This window comes from Tachyglossus aculeatus, chromosome 21 (assembly GCF_015852505.1).
Source record: "Tachyglossus aculeatus isolate mTacAcu1 chromosome 21, mTacAcu1.pri, whole genome shotgun sequence".
Lineage (NCBI taxonomy): Eukaryota > Metazoa > Chordata > Mammalia > Monotremata > Tachyglossidae > Tachyglossus > Tachyglossus aculeatus.
In genome coordinates this window covers 59,437,636-59,454,444 of record NC_052086.1, presented here as the reverse complement: position 1 = coordinate 59,454,444, position 16,809 = coordinate 59,437,636, and the positions used below count along the sequence as shown (strand labels likewise).

The 16,809-nt window shown below is 42.7% G+C and overlaps 1 protein-coding gene across 1 annotated transcript in view; it reads left to right on the top strand.

Annotated features, from left to right (window-relative positions):
• The window catches only part of LOC119941908 (protein sidekick-1-like), a 402,085-nt gene that overhangs the window by 238,076 nt on the left and 147,200 nt on the right, over positions 1-16,809 (top strand). Inside the window, exon 2 of the mRNA XM_038762451.1 lies at positions 15,352-15,511. Within this exon, the coding sequence (XP_038618379.1) occupies positions 15,352-15,511 (160 nt within the window). The remainder of the gene's footprint in view (positions 1-15,351; positions 15,512-16,809) is intronic.

Sequence of the window (16,809 nt, the reverse complement as noted above, 5' to 3'; positions counted from 1 at the left end):
AATAATAATAGTAATAATGCCGGTATTTGTTAAGCGCATACTATATGCCAAGCACTGCTCTAAGTGCTAGGGTAGATAGAAGGTTATCAGTTGTCCCACATGGGGCTCACAGTCTTAATCCCCATTTTACAGATGAGGTAAGTGAGGCACAGAGAAGTGAAGTGATTTGCCCAAATTCACACAGCTGACAAGTGGCAGAGCCGGGATTCGAACCCCGACCTCCGACTCCCAAGCCCATGCTCTTTCCACTAAGCCACACTGCTTCAAGTTCAATGATTTTTAGGTGTTTTTTTTAATCAAAAGACATTTTTTATTCTGAATGTATGTGGTTTGATTTTTTCAGGGGGAAAAGGTGAAAGAGTAGTTTTACCCCATGAGTTCCTTTAATATGCTGTTAATTCTCATTGATTTCCGAGAAAACTAAAATTGACTTCCCCACTGACTAAATGCAAGTAGCAAGCTGTTCATACCAGTTTTAATGAGAATCTTATGGACTCCTCCTTCTTCCCTGCTTCCTCATGCACAAAATCAAATATCTGCAGAACCACCAGAGACTGACTATTCTTACCTAGGAGAAAATTCCAAATGAGTGAGCTGGACTTTTTGAGAACAAGGTTATTGGAAAACATTTAACAGTTTGGAGCAAGGCCCAGGAATACCTAATGAAAACTTTTACAGTGGCTTTCCCCAAAACCACAAGAGAGCAAGAGGGTGAGTTTTAAAGGGTAAAATGGGAGAAGAGATAGCAAGGCGAGACATGGCTTTCAGAGCTTCTTCCATCTTCCAATCATCCACCCAGCTGGGAAGTCTCGGAGTGTGGCGATAGCAAGGGCAGAGGTGTCAGTCAATCATATTTATTGAAAGCTTACTGTGTGCAGAGTATATTATAACAATATAACAGACCCATTCCCTGCCCACAGTGGGCTTACAGTTAAGAGGGGGAGACACAGTAATATAAATTAATAAAATTACTATGTACATAAAGTGCTGAGGGCTGGGAGGGAGATGAATAAAGAGAGCAAGTCAAGGCATTGCAGAAGGGACTGGGAGAAGAGGAAAGGAAGATTCAGCCACGGAAGGCCTCTTGGAGGAAGCGTGCCTTCAGTAAGGCTTTGAATTGGGGGGAGAGTAATCCTCTGGATATGAAGAGGGAGGGCATTCCAGGCCGGAGGCAGGATGTGTGTGAGAGGTCAGTGGCGAGATAGACAAGATCGAAGTACAGTGGGAAGGTTGGCATTATAAGAGCAAAGTGTGTGAGCTGGGTTATAGTAATAATAATAATGATGGTATTTGTTAAGTGCTTACTATGTGCAAAGCACTGTTTTAAGCACTGGGGAATACAAGGTGATCAGGTTGTCCCATGTGGGGCTCACAGTCTTAATCCCTATTTTACAGATGAGGGAACCGAGGCACAGAAAAGTGAAGTGACTTGCCCAAAGTCACAGAGCTGACAGCTTATAGTAGGAGAGTAGAGAGGTGAGGTAGGAGGGGGCAAGGTGACTGAGTGCTTAAAAGCTGATGGTAAAGAGTTTCTGTTTGATGTGGCCATGTTTTCATTCATCCAGGTGATATTTCTTGAGTGCTTACAGTGTGCAGAGCACTGTACTAAGCGCTTGGGAAAGTAAAATACAACAAAGAACGGACACATTCCCTGCCCTCAACATCGGCAGCCAGTGGAGTGGGGAAACATGGACTGAATGTTTTTGAAAAAAATAATCCAGGAGGGCTGAGTGAAATATGGACCGGAGTGGGGAGAGGCAGAAGGCTGGGAGGTCTGCAAGAAGGCTGATACAGTAGTCAAGGCAGGATAGGATAAGTGTTTGGATTATCGTGGTAGCAGTTTGGATGGAGAGGGAAGGGCAGATTTAGCAATGTTGTCAAGGTTGAACTGACAGGATTTACTGATGGATTGAATATGTGGTGCCAGCAGCCACTGGGTAGCGGTCTTGATTTCCCAGCGATTTGAGTGAATGACAGACAGGCAAGCAGCCCCCTTAAACCAGAAATATAACAAGCTTCCCAAATTGGAGATTCTTTTTTTGAGTTGCCAGAATAACTTTTGAATCATTTTCAGGTATAAGTAGGTGGAAAATGTTCCAGAGATGGGAATATCACATTCTTGGTATAGCTGTAATAGCGCAAAGTTATCATGTCTACTCTGGGCCTGGACTTTTTCCCAATATAATATTTCAACAGAAAGTTACTTTTCACTTCAGTTTCACGGAGGGCAAGTCAGATAAGTTGTGACTAAACCATTGCTTATGCTAGGTAGATCTAAGAGTCCATGGTGTGGGCAAACACACCTCAGAGTCTGCCTGAGGAACATGGATGGTAACCCATCCCACTGATTTAAAGCATGAAAAATTTTTCACTCCCACTATTAGTCTTCTCTGTCTTGTCTTTTCAGCTTTGATGATCTTAGGGCAATTGGCAGAGTCCAGGCAAACGACAGTGTAGAGTGCGGGTGATACAAGACTTCTGATACTACTGGACATGAATGGCATTAATCAGTAGTAGTTATTGGTTATTTACTGTGTTCAGAGCACTGTGCTTAGCACTTAGAGTACAATACAATGGAGTTGGTAGACATGGTCTCTGCCCTCAAGGAGCTAGAGAGGGAGACAGACATTACAATAAATTACGGATGTGTACTTAAATGCTGTGGATCAGTATCAAGTGTTTAAGAGGCACACATCCAGGAAGTGCATGGGTGATGCAGAAGGGAGAACTAATAGAAGAATTGAGAGATTAGTTGGGGAAGGCCTCTTGGAGGTAAGGGAACATCAGGAGACTCTCCCTCTCCCCTTTCTTCTCCCCTTGCATCCACTGACTCTACCTGGTATTCTCAAATTCAACCATGCTGAATTGTACCAAATAAACTAGCTACCAATTTCCTCTTAGTTGGGCCTGGAAACCACAACAGATGGTATGCTCTCAGATTGCTTTTACTTTTTTTCCAACTTCTATGAATTTCGTCTGTTTAGAAATGAAAGGAATGTGGTTACTTGAATTCAACCTGTAATTATTATTATTAATAATAGTTGTGGTATTTAAGTGCTTTACTACGTGCCAGACACTGAACTAAGCTCTGGGGTGGATACAAGCAAATATGGTTGGACAAAGTCCCTGTCCCCAGAAGATTCACATTCTTTATCCTCATTTTACAGATGAGATAACTGTGGCACAGAGAAATGAAGTGAGCTGCCCAAGGGCACACAGTGGACAAGTGGCTGAGCCAGGATTAGAATCCAGGTCCTTCTGACTTCCAGGCACCTGCTTTATCCACTAGGCCATCCTGCTTCTCTGTGATTATGCTGAAATCATCTGTTTTAACTCAATTGTAGCCAGCTTGGAGGCAGGAGAGAGTGCGAGGGATGTAGAGGAGGCTTGCTTAGCTGAAGTAGAACACCTTAGTTATGGGGTAATGGGAAAGGAGATCAGTTAGTTAAAGGAGAGCTAATGATGGAAGCCAATGATTAAGAGTATTAGTTTGTTATTAGGCTTAGTACAGTACTGTGCACTCAGTAAGTGCTCAATAAATATGATTGAATGAATATAGTCTTTTGAAAAAGAGAGTGATGGGATGGCACTTCATTTAGAAGCAGCATGGCTTAGTGGAAAGAGCGTGGGCTTGGGAGTCAGAGGATGTGAGTTGTAATCCCGGCTCCACCACTTGTGGCTGTGTGACCTTGGGCAAGCCACTTAATTTCTCTGTGCCTCAGTTATCTCGTCTGTAAAGTGGAGATTAAGACTGAGCTCCATGTGGGACAGCCTAATTACCTTGTATCTATCCCAGTTCTTAGAATAGTGCTTGGCACATAACAAGCGCTTAATAAATATTATTATTATTATTATTATTATATAGGTGATTTATGCTGCAGAGGGTAAGATAAACTGGAGAGAGGAGAGGGTGATACCAGGAATCTAGTTGGGAGGTCATTAGGGTTTTGAGAGAGAGAGGAAAGGGTAGTTCCATGAAATATTAAAAGGAAAAAGTATCCAGCATTTTTGTCTCCAGAAATTTTTGAATATATCATTTTTGGTTCCAGAAGTGCTTAGTACAACTTGCTATAGAATAGTTTTTAAAACAATTTCTAATTAGGAATGTTTTAATTGAATTTGCATTTGCAAAATTTCATGGCCCTCCAGGGAAGCCAAAAGGATTGGAAACTCACTCCTCTGGGATTTCCCACTCTGGAGGTTGAAAAGCTGAATAACTGATGGAAAACATGGGAGTTGTGAGTTTTAATCCCATTCTCCTCCCACCTCAGTCAGTAGAGCTGCTGTCTAAGGTAGTGCTGAGTGATCTTCCTAAGAGAGGGAGAGGGAAAATTCCTAAGGGATGGGAGAAGTAGAAAATTACCTCAGCTTTGAAGAGGAGTTGTTCAGGATCTTGGGGACAAGGAGCATAAAACCGTATTTCTCTAGAAACACACCTCTAATCATTGTAATTTAAGTCTGTGAGGAAATGATTCAGTATGCAAAATTCCATTTTATAAACAATTTTTCAGTTACTTTATCTATTCTGAATGTTGAGAGACTTCTGAACTAGATTAGCATGATTTCCAACCAGAGGGCAACAAAGATTGAATTTCCAGAATCAACAGATGTATGAACTGAACTCTCCACCCATCAAATGGTTATTCAGAGAGAACTAGTGACTCCTCATTCAAATTTAAAAGATAAAACTTTCCTTTAATGGCTAATTCATAAGCTAGGATATAAAAGTGTTTGAATTTTATACAAAAGAAGAGGCTTGGAAAAGATTAGTGGTTTTAGCCCAAAGGTTACTAGCCCTGGGAAATTCAGCTGTCTGAAAACTGGAGCTCGGTAATACCAGGTCCTGCTCAGGTTGATTGTTCCATTCACGCTGAGATTTCTAATCCACCTCTCCTGGACTCCATCTAGATTGATGGCACTGATTGTGACGGCTTAATAAATTTCATTGTCACTTTCCCAGAACATCTGGGCTTTGTATGCTCCACGCCTCCTCCTCTTGTTTATGGTACAATTGATTTCTCCAATAAATAAAGGTTGATTATCCTTTCATTTTTCATTATTATAGAACCTCTAGGAGAGGATGGGTAACTGGATGATTTTAAACCCCTCTCTCCTAAGACTATTTCTATTGTAGATTGCTTGCTCCTACATGTCCTGAAAATTTTGCATTTAACTCCACTTCTGTAGAGCCGGATAAATCCTTCACCACATGTCTGGATCTTAAGGGTCAGAAGGAAAGTCAGTGGGGGCAGAGAAGATGGTGGAGGTGAGGGAATTTGAGCTGAGTTTCAGTGCAAGTACACAACATATACACATAGAATGGGTGTGAAGGGACAGGAATTCAGGAGAGAAAAGAAAAAGAAACCACTGTTCATTCATTCATTCAATCGTATTTATTGAGCGCTTACTGTGTGCAGAGCACTGTACGAAGCACTTGGGAAGTACAAGTTGGCTGAACATATAGAGATGGTCCCTACCCAACAGCGGGCTCACAGTCTAGAAGGGGGAGACAGGTACTAGGAAGTGGCTGACTAGAGCTCTGGAAAAAAAATTAAGGGAAGGCAGTATTTTGGAGTACTGCAGTCTTGTTCTGTGCAGCTCTTTTAATGACTCTTTATGGGTTGCTGATTTTAATATCTTTTGAAACTCTAGATTTTTGTATATCATGTATATAGTATTTTTGTATACTACTATATTATCTGGATTATGCCCAGATGTAATTGTTCCTGGCACATAAGATTTTATTATATGCTAAATATGCAGTGGATATAACTTGATACATCCTCTGTGCATTGTGTAGGCATAGTTAAATGGCCTGTGTTCACATTATGTCTATGATTCTTAAATACCAATTTATGATAAAAGTCAATTATAGCTCCCTTTAGAAGTAGAAAGGAACTCAAGAGGTCATATTGTCCACTTTGTGGAATTCTACCTGCCTTTTAAAGGCGTCGAGGTCCAGGGGATCTCTAATATACCCTGGCAAACCACTGCCAAGTAGAAAACACTTACCATCAGGAAAATCTTACAGATGTATGCACTGTTGAACTTATTGTTTCTTTTAGGGCCATTTCCTCTTGTTTTATCCTCCGTGGAGACAGAGAACAGTTGGTTGCTATCCTTTGAATAATAACCGTGCATATGTTATATCTATTCATGCCTAGTGATCTATCTGCAGTTATATTTTTCAGCCAAAATTTTCACAAACATGGGACTGTTGTTTTCAAAGTGAATAACCAGAATTGTACCAAAAAGCCTGAGAATAAACCTTCACTCCAAAATCGATGAAACTCCCTTTTTAACCTCTTTGTAATTAGGTCAAAAGGAGACTTTCATTACATTGTCAGTCAGTTTCTCTTCTCCAGGCTATATAATATCAATTTCCTTCATTTTTCCTACTGTGTTTTCTCCACTTCTTTATTTGCCTTTTATTTTTTTAATGGAATTTGTTAAGAGCTTACTGTATGCCAGACACTAAGTGCTGGGGTAAATAAAAGGTGGCTAGGTTAGACACAGTCCATGTTTCTTACGGGGCTCACAGTCTTAATCCCTGTTTTACAGATGAGGTAACTGAGGCACAGAGAAGTGAAGGGATTTGCCCAACATCACACAGCAGACAAATGGCAGTGCCAGGATTAGAAACCAGGTCCTTCCGACTCCCAGGCCTGTGCTCTGTCCACTCAGTTACACTACCTCTGAAGAGCTTAATAGCTCTATTCTGATTTTCTTGAAGTTTACTGGTCTTTCAAATTGTGGATTGCAAAACTCTGGTACTTAACCACTGTTGACTAAACTTGAACCTTTGCCTCATGGTTTTTACAGGCTATTCTTCTCTTTTTGCATTCCAGAATCGTGCATTCCAGCACTGTTTTGTCAAGATCACTATATTTTTTCCTTATTTATCTTTTTCTGTCATTTTGGCACATAGCTGGCCAGTCCTCATCTTGCTCTGGGGCAAATTGTTTTTATTCCCCAAGCATAAGATCCTATTCTTATCCCCTTCATTTTTGTTTATTTCTGATAGCTTCTCCAGTGTACTAGAATCACTTTGAATCCTAAGCCTATTCCTTTCCATCATCAATCGTATTTATTGAGCGCTTACTATGTGCAGAGCACTGTACTAAGCGCTTGCACCTCCACAGAGGTGCGAATGGTAGGCTTAGTGAATGTACTTCCTAGTTCATCATCCAGATCAAAGTTTTCAGTAATATCACACTCAGAATTGACCTCTCCCAGATCACCAGTCTTGATCACTTCTTTCCTCACAGAATGATTCCAACCTGTTGAAACAACCATATGACACCCTAAAATAAGTGCATGATTTTGGAGACTTTATGCTGCTTGTTTATAATTTATGGAAAAATGTACTTATTAACTTAAAATCCAAGTGCTTTTCAACTGCTTTGAACTGTCTCTTTAAAATCCATTTTTTTATCATCCCGGCCTGCACCACAAACTTTGTTCCTCTAATGTCAGTGTAATCACTGAATCATGATCTTGTCTGTTTTTTTATGGCATTTATTAAGCGCTTACTATGTGCAAAGCACTGTTTTAAGCACTGAACTGACTTCTTACCCAGCCCTCCCTCTGGCCTAGAACTCCTTCCCCCGTCAAATCCAAGAGACCACCACTCTCACCATCTTCAAAACCCTTCTAAAATCATACCTCCTCCAAGAGGCCTTCGCTGAATAAGCCTTCATTTCCCCATCCTACTTGTCCTTCCTTCTGCATTGCGTACAGTGCTCTGCACACAGGAAGTGCTCAATAAATACGATTTATTCATTCATTCATTCATTCAATTGTATTTATTGAGTGTTTACTGTGTGCAGAGCACTGTACTAAGTGCTTGGGAAGTACAAGTCGGCAACATATAGAGACGGTCCCTACCCAACAATGGGCTTACAGTCTAGAAGGGGGAGACAGAAACAAAACAAAACACGTAGACAGGTGTCAAGATCGTTAGAACAAATGGAATTAAAGCTATGGGCATATCACTAACAAAATAAATAGAATAGTAAATATGTACAAGTAAAAGAAATAGAGTAATAAATTTGTACAAATATATACAGGTGCTGTGGGGAGGGGAAGGAGGTAGGGCGGGGGGAAAGGGAGGAGGAGAGGAAAAAGGGGGCTTAGTCTGGGAAGGCCTCATCGAGGAGGTGAGCTCTCAGTAGGGCTTTGAAGGGAGGAAGAGAGCTAGCTTGGTGGATGTGTGGAGGGAGGGCATTCCAGGCCAGGGGAAGGATGTGGGCCGTCCTTTTCCCATTTGAGTGAGTGTAAGTCAACTGTGTTTAGTGATCCCCTTTCCTGCTCTAGTGAGGCCTTGATTAACCTTTCCTTTGGGCAGCTGACCATCTCACTCATCAATCTGGGGTCACCTCACTATTCTTACTACAACCCAGCCCATACACTTTGCCCCTGTAATGTTTACCTACTCACTATACGCCTCAGTCTAGCCACTGATCCATCACCCACATCCTGCCTCTGGCCTGGAATGGCCTTCCTCTTCATATCTGACAGACAATTACTCTCCCCTCCTTCAAAGCCTTACTGAAGGCACATCTCCTGCAAAAGGCCTTCCCTGACTAAGCCCTGTTTTCATTTTCTTCCATTCCCTTCTGCGTCACCCTGACATGCTCCCTTTATTCATCCCCAACTTCCAACCCCGGAGCATTAATGTACATATCTGTAACTTATTTATTTATGTTACTGTCACTCCTCCCCTCTAAACTGTAAGCTGACTGGTCAGAGAATATGTCTGTTATACTGTTAAAAATAATAATAAGAATAATGGTGGCATTTATTAAGTGCTTACTATGTGCAAAGCACTGTTCTAAGCACTGGGGGGGATACAAGGTAATCAGGTTGTCCCACGTGGGGCTCACAGTCTTCACACCCATTTTACAGATGAGGGAACTGAGGCACAGAGAAGTTAAGTGACTTGCCCAAAGTCACACAGCTGACAAGTGGCAGAGCCGTGATTTGAACCCATGACCTCCGGCTCTAAAGCCCATGCTCTTTCCACTGAGCCACGCTGCTTCCCATGTGCTTAGTACAGTGCTCTGCATACAGTAAGTGCTCAATAAATATGGTTGATTGGTTGCTCAATTGATTGAAATATGCCAGATGCATCTGTTGTGGTCTATTCCCTTATTGGTCTCTGGGCAGGAATGTCCTTCAATACTTGACTCCCTCTTGGGTCTGAGACTTCCCTTCTTAGCAGGAAGTCAGGGCAAGTCCTCCACTGCAGAATCTCTCAGTCAGCAAGAGCAGCTGTTTTACACTCCATCCTGAATAGGGGCCAAAGTGATCAACCCTATGGATCCTCCTCATGCTTCCCACCAGTAGCACCTGTCAGATCCCCTGAACTGCCCTCTGGTTATAGACTCTTAATTAGGACAACTGTTTCTTGTCATTCCCCTCAGGAAATTCATAGATTCCCTCGAAGAATGGGGGTGGGGGGATGAGGAGGAGGATTCTTCACCATCCCATAGGACCATTTTGAATAGCAATATAACTCCCAAACATAGATTCTAGAATCCTCGGTTTCCGGGACTTATGTAGTCTTTGGTGGATTAATAGATGAGCTTGATAGGGCAACTGGGATCAGTAACTTAACTCCATCAAAGTGGCCAGGTGCTTCCACAGTGGTCAGATTTCTGGCTCAGAGAGACCCCAAGAGTCACTTTCCATAAACATAATTATTCCGACTCTCCAGGCCTCTAGAATGACCGGTCTCATTTGTTCCAGATACCTACACTTGTTACTGTATCAGAAATTTGGAGAACTTCTCTCAACTTTGTTTAGAATAAGGAGCAGGCTGCTCTTGCATTTTCAGATCTGGGTGTAGTGTGATCCAGGGATGGAGCTGCTGAAGACCAAGCCAGGGCGTTTCATTCTTTAAGGGATAATAATAATAATGATAGTAATAATGGTATTTGTTAAGCGCTTACTATGTGCAAAGCACTGTTCTAAGTGCTGGGGGGTTACAAGGTGATCTGTCCCACGTGGGGCTCACAATTTTAATCCCCATTTTACAGATGAGGTAACTGAGGCACAGAGAAGTTGTGACTTGCCCTAAATCACACAGCCGATAAGTGGCGGAGCTGGGATTAGAATCCGTGACCTTTGACTCCCAAGCTCGTGCTCTTTCCACTGAGCCACGCTGCTGCTACTGAAGATGGTGATGGTATTTAAATGCTTACTATGTGCGAAGCACTGTTCTAACTGCTCGATAACTGCAGTAGTTCCATTGCAAGGCCAAATTTTCTGTACCCATTTCATTAATAGTATATACTGAGCATCTACTGTGGGCAGAGCACAATATTAAGTGCTTGAGGGAATACAGTGGAAGTAAAAGACACAGATACACTTATAGTCCCTGCCTTCAAGGGGTTTATAATGAAGTGGGGGAGATAAGGAGACATACATGATTTACAAATAGTAGAAATAGGAAGTAGAACGATTGAATGAATGTTACACCTTAAGCACTTTGATACCCCAGCCCCACAGCGCTTACGTACATGTCCTTATAATTTACCATTTCTCCTATCTATAATTTATTGTAATGTCTGTCTCACCTTCTAGGCTGTAAGATTCTTGTGGGCAGGGAAAGTGTCAACCAATTCTTTGGTATTGTAGTCTCCCAAATGCTTATTACAATGTTCTGCACACAGTAAGTGCTCAATAAGTCCATTGATTGAGTGATGGTCAGTCTTTCCCATTAGTCATTGGAAGTATAAGAAATGGCTTCTGTTCTTACAGCACATCCGCCAAGCTAGCTCTCTTCCTCCCTTCAAGGCCCTACTGAGAGCTCACCTCCTCCAGGAGGCCTTCCCAGACTGAGCCCCCTCCTTCCTGTCCCCCTCATCTCCCTCTCCATCCCCCCCGTCTTGCCTCCTTCCCTTCCCCACAGCACCTGTATGTAAGTGTGTGTGTTTGTGCGTATTTGTTACTCTGTTTATTTATTTATTTATTTTACTTGTACATATCTATTCTGTTTATTTTATTTCGTTTATATGTTTGGTGTTGTTCTCTGTCTCCCCCTTCTAGACTGTGAGCCCACTGTTGGGTAGGGACTATCTCTATATGTTGCCAACTTGTATTTCCCAAGCGCTTAGTACAGTGCTCTGCACACAGTAAGCGCTCAATAAATACGATTGATTGATTGATTGATTGATTGATTCTGATGTGGTAAAATGTAGTGTGATTGGCTGGAGATTAATAAGATTATACCTGAATAAATCCTAAATATCTAAACCTTCCTCATTTTAGCATATCTGTTCCTGTGTTGGGTGAAAATGAATGTTTCCAGAATGCCAATTATATGTAAGACTGAACTAGATCCTTGAGGTTAGAGTTCATGTGTACTTATTTCATTAAGCACTCTGTTAAGCACTTTGTCTAGTCTAGTGCTTTGCACACAGTGTTCAGTAAATACCACTGATTGAATGATGGAAGAATACCTAATTTGGAACCCCACTAATCTGAAATTACTAATAACTCAGTATTCTGCTTCCCCTTTTGCCCTCTCTGTTACTGTTGTCTTGATCTAAAGAAAGTGCCTTATCTTCCTTAATCAACATTAGGTGGAGGGTGAGAGAAATCAGAATCTATAGATAGTTTAGGCAGATTTAAAGAGATGTTTGCAGAGAGACTGATCAGGATGGACACTGGGCAGTGTAAATTGTTTGCATACATACAGGAAGACACCCCTCCTTCAAAACGTTAGTAAAGCTTCATTTCAGTGCATACTGTGTGTCAAGCACTGCTCTAAAATCTGTGGTAGCTGTGAATTAACCAAGCTGAACACAGTCCCTCTCCCACCTGAAACTCACAGTCTTAGTAGGAGGGAGGACAGATAGTGAATCCCCATTTTATAGATGAGAAGGTTGAGGAACAGAGCAGTTAAGTGACTTGCCCAAAGACAGCAGGCAAGTGACAGAGCCAGGAGTAAAACCGAGGTCCTCTGGGTCTCAGGCCCATGCCCTTTACACTAGGGTACACTGTTCCTATAAAAAGTTCATTCATCCATTCATTCAGTCGTATTTATTGAGTGCTTACTGTGTGCAGAGCACTGTACTGAGCGCTTGGGAAGAACAAGTCAGCAACATATAGCGACGGTCCCTACCTAGCAGTGGGCTCTAGAAGGGGGAAACAGACAGCAAAACATGTAGACAGGTGTCAAAATCGTCAGAACAAATAGAATTAAAGCTATATGCACATAATTAACAAAATAAATAGAATAGTAAATATGTACAAGTAAAATAGAGTAATAAATTTGTACAAATATATACAAGCACTGTGGGAAGGGGAAGGAGGTAGGGCGGGGGTTGGGGAGGAAGAGAGGAAAACGGGGGCTCAGTTTGGAAAGGCCTCCTGGAGGAGGTGAGCTCTCAGTAGGGCTTTGAAGGGAGGAAGAGAGCTAGCTTGGTGGATGTGCGGAGGGAGGGCATTCCAGGCTAGGGGAAGGACGTGGGCTGGGGGTCGACGGCGGGACAGGCGAGAACGAGGTGCAGCCTTTGGTTAGCGGCAGAGGAGCGGAGGGTGCGGGCTGGGCTGGAGAAGGAGAGAAGGGAGGTGGGGTAGGAGGGGGTGAGGTGATGGAGAGCCTTGAAGCCGAGAGTGAGGAGTTTTTGCTTGATTCATAGGTTGACAGGCAGCCACTGGAGATTTTTGAGGAGGGGAGTGACATGCCCAGAGCCTTTCTGTACAAAGATAATCTGGGTAGCAGAGTTAAGTATAGACTGAAGCGGGGAAAGACAGAAGGATGGAGATCAGAGAGGAGGCTGATGCAGTAATCCAGTCGGGATAGAATGAGAGATTGAACCAGCAAGGTAGTGGTTTGGATGGAGAGGAAAAGGTGGATCTTGGCAACGTTGTGGAGGTGAGACCGGCTGGTTTTGGTGACGGATTGGACGTGTGGGATGACCGAGAGAGTGGAGTTGAGGATGACACCAAGGTTGCGGGTGTGTGAGATGGGAAGGATGGTAGTGCCATCTACAGTGATGGGAAAATCAGGGAGAGGACAGGGTTTGGGAGGGAAGATAAGGAGTTCAGTGTTGGACATATTGAGTTTTAGATGGCGGGCAGACATCCAGATGGATATGCCCTGAAGTCAGGAGGAGACATGAGCCTGGAGGGCGGGAGAGAGAGCAGGGGCAGATATGTAGATGAATGAATGAATCTAGAATGTGGTGAAGGGAGGGAAGGAAGGGGAAGGGGAGAGATAGTATGAGGAAGACTGCTGTTGGGAAAGCCTTGAAACCAATGGTTAAGAGTTGTGTTTTATGTGAGAACAAAACGGTAGCCAATGGAGGTTTTTGAGATCCAGAGTGATGTTCTTCATAGTCCCATTCTGCTAGACTTCGAAGTCTGCTATGTAGCTTTTTAAAGCCAAACAGTTCTCTGGGAGAGAGAGCAGGGGAAGAGATGTAGATTTGGGTATCATCAGCGTAGAGATGATAGTTGAAGCCAGGGAGCGAATGAGTTCACCAAGGGAGTGAGTGCAGATAGAGAACAGGAGGGGACCAAGAACTGATCCTTGAGGAACCCCTATAGTAAGGGGATGGGAGGGGGAGGAGGAGCCCGCAAAGGAGACTGAGAATGAATAGCCGGAGAGATGAGGAGAACCAGGAGAGGGCGGAGACTGTGAAGCCAAGGTTGGATAGCGTGTTGAGGAGAAGGGGGTGATCCACAATGTCGAAGGCAGCTGAGAGGTCGAGTAGGATTAGGATAGAGTAGGAGCCGTTGGATTTGGCAAGAAGGAGGTCATTGGTGACCTTTGAGAGGGTAGTTTCGGTGGAGTGTAGGGGACGGAAGCCATTCTTCTATTTGAATGATTCATTAATTCAGATTGAACTACTTATTGAAAGGAAGGTTCCTTTAGGAAATGTTGTTTCTGCACAAGACAGTCATAATGTTAAGAATCATCTTGACAGAGGGAATTGTGTGATGTAGCCCGGGTTTAAAGTTTCTCTGAGTTCCTTAAGGTCATGAATCACATCTACCAAATGTATTGTACCTTCCCAAGCCTTTGGTACAGTTCTCTACACACAGTAAGCACTCCAGAAATACCATTGTTTGGAGTCATATTTCACTAGCACTGCCTTCTAGCTCTCTGGAAGAATCCTGACATCAGCATTTATACCTGATTGACAGGTTGGATTTCAGGCTTTTTACCTCTCCAGCCAAGAGTTGCTTCACCTCCAAAGATCAGTTGTCATTCAGGCCAATCCAGTGCCATACCTGAGAATGCTGTATCTCCAGAGGTCAGTTGTTAATTGGGAGGACTCCCAAATCAACGTGGAGGTGCTACAGAAAAACCCCATGGAAAAAGACCCCTTATGCATCTGCTTAACCTGATATTTTGGAGTTCTACTATGCTTAATAACAACCAAACGTACTGATATCATAATCCACCCAATTATTACCATCTAAAGTATAAGGTAGAAGCTAGGCTGTTTGAATCTGTGAATTCTGTAAAAAAAAATTTCAGCCTGCCATAAGGTTGGCCTCACGCAGACATGGCCATGTGAACTCAGCATGGAAGGAACTACCTGTCACCAATCAGCCTTTTCTGCCACATACTGACACACAAAAATCTCACATTGTCAGCACTCTAAGGCTACCTCCAATAAAGGCAACAGTAAGATTGTGTAAGGAAAGAAACGGATAACCTTAAAAAGTAATCTGTTTGTGGAATCCCCAGGAGAGATCCTCAGGGTATTTGTGCAGTATATACATTCCTTTATGGTAAAAAATGTCCCTATTCAGAAACCTGGGATCAATTTACAAAAATATTTTAATGAATCCTGTAGACAATGTGGAAATCCTTTGAAAGACATTCATTTTGCTAAATGAAAGATGGGTGGACAAGCTGTCCGTGTCTCCATTTGCTCTGAGATCTGTTCAGGTGAGATAAACTTGCCGTCCCTAATTACTTTTTCAGGGTTTCTTTTTAAATAAATGTCAAGTTTTATGAATGAACCTGGTGTTTGGGAACTGCGGCACCTACTGATCTTAGAACTGTGAATTTCTGGAGTGAGAATCAAACTCTAGTCTAGCCAAAGGCTTTCATGAGTAGGAATTGTCCTTTCTTTCAAGTTGCTTAGAGAGTCCATGTTGTACCTCGCTGCAACTAGGATTTAACTGTTAAGCTCCTTTAACTTAAAATCTGATTGGGCTTTGACTGCAATAACCCTAATTGAAATCTGCATGCTCCTGGAAAGTTCAGTGTGTCAGTTGGACTATTTAACTTCATCTCAGTTGTGATAAGAAAAAACAATCTACTGTATCGATGCTATTTCCATTCTTGAAATTTGTGACATTTTATCCTTTGATGCATTTCAGATGATGTGGCACCATATTTCAAGACAGAACCTGGCTTGCCCCAAATTCACCTGGAAGGAAATCGCCTTGTCCTTACCTGTCTCGCAGAAGGGAGCTGGCCATTGGAATTCAAGTGGTTGCACAATGACAGTGAAATCACCAGCTACTCAAGCGAATATAAGTAATGCACTGTTTAATAAATTGTTCCCCTATTATGTTTGGAATTTTTGGTGTTCTAATCATAATATTCTGTAGGTTTAAAAGAGGCTCAGGGACTCTGGCCCGGATGCACACTCGCTCATGCTCAGTAAGATGGATTGGTACAGAATGCATCCTGTTGTGTTGGTGGTAGGAATACTGTGATCACCCTCCCATCATCAAATCTGACTCCATCTCTAAAATAGCTTTAGTTGATATTGTGAATTCCCCAGTCATCATGGTAAAGAGCCCTGGCCTGGGAGTCAGAGGACCTGGGTTTTAATCGGCTCTGTTAATTGGTTTCTGTGTGACCTCTTAGCTTCTCTGTGCCTCAGTTCTCTTGTTCTCCCTCTTAGACTGTAAGGCTCAGGAGGCACAGAGATTGTGTCCAACCTAATTAACTTGTAACTGTTCCTGTATTTATAACAGTGTTTGAGACATAGTAAGTGCTTAACAAATACATAAAAATCATACCTGGTCAGTGAGCTTCTTTAGAATCCTCATTGTTAGTAATCAAATGGATTTTTCAATCAATGAGTCATATTTAGAGAAGAAGAGAAGAACAGAGAAGCAGCGTGGCTCAGTGGAAAGAGCACAGGCTTTGGAGTCAGAGGTCATGGGTTCAAATCCCGGCTCCGCCAATTGTCAGCTGTGTGACTTTGGACAAGTCACTTAACTTCTCTATTCCTCAGTTACCTCATCTGTAAAATGGGGATTAAGACTGTGAGCCTCCCCCCGTGGAGGCTCCTCCCTTCTCCTTATAACCTCCCCAGCACTTAGAACAGTGCTTTGCACATAGTAAGCACTTAATAAATGCCATTATTATTATTATTATATTAAGTGCTTACTGTGTGAAGAACAGTGTACTAAGCATTTTGGAGAGCAGAATACAACAATAAACAGACCCATTCCCTGTCTGCAATGAGCTCACAATCTAGATGGGGGAGACAAACATGAAAACAAACAAATAAATTACAGATATATACATAACTTCTGTGGGTCTGGGAGGTGGGATGAACATAGGAAGCAAGTCAGGGCAATGGAGAAGGGAGTGGGAGAATAGGAAACAGGGATTTATTCAGAGAAGGCCTCTTGGAGGTGTGCCTTTGATAAGGCTTTGAAGCAGGGGAGAGTAATTGTTGGGTATGAAGAAGGAGGGCATCCCAGGCCAGACATGGGCTAGGGGTTGGTGGTGAGACAGGCATGACTGAGGCACAGTGAGAAGGTTAGTGCTACAGAAGCAAAGTGTGCGGGTGGGGTTGTAGGGGGAGAGAAGAGAGG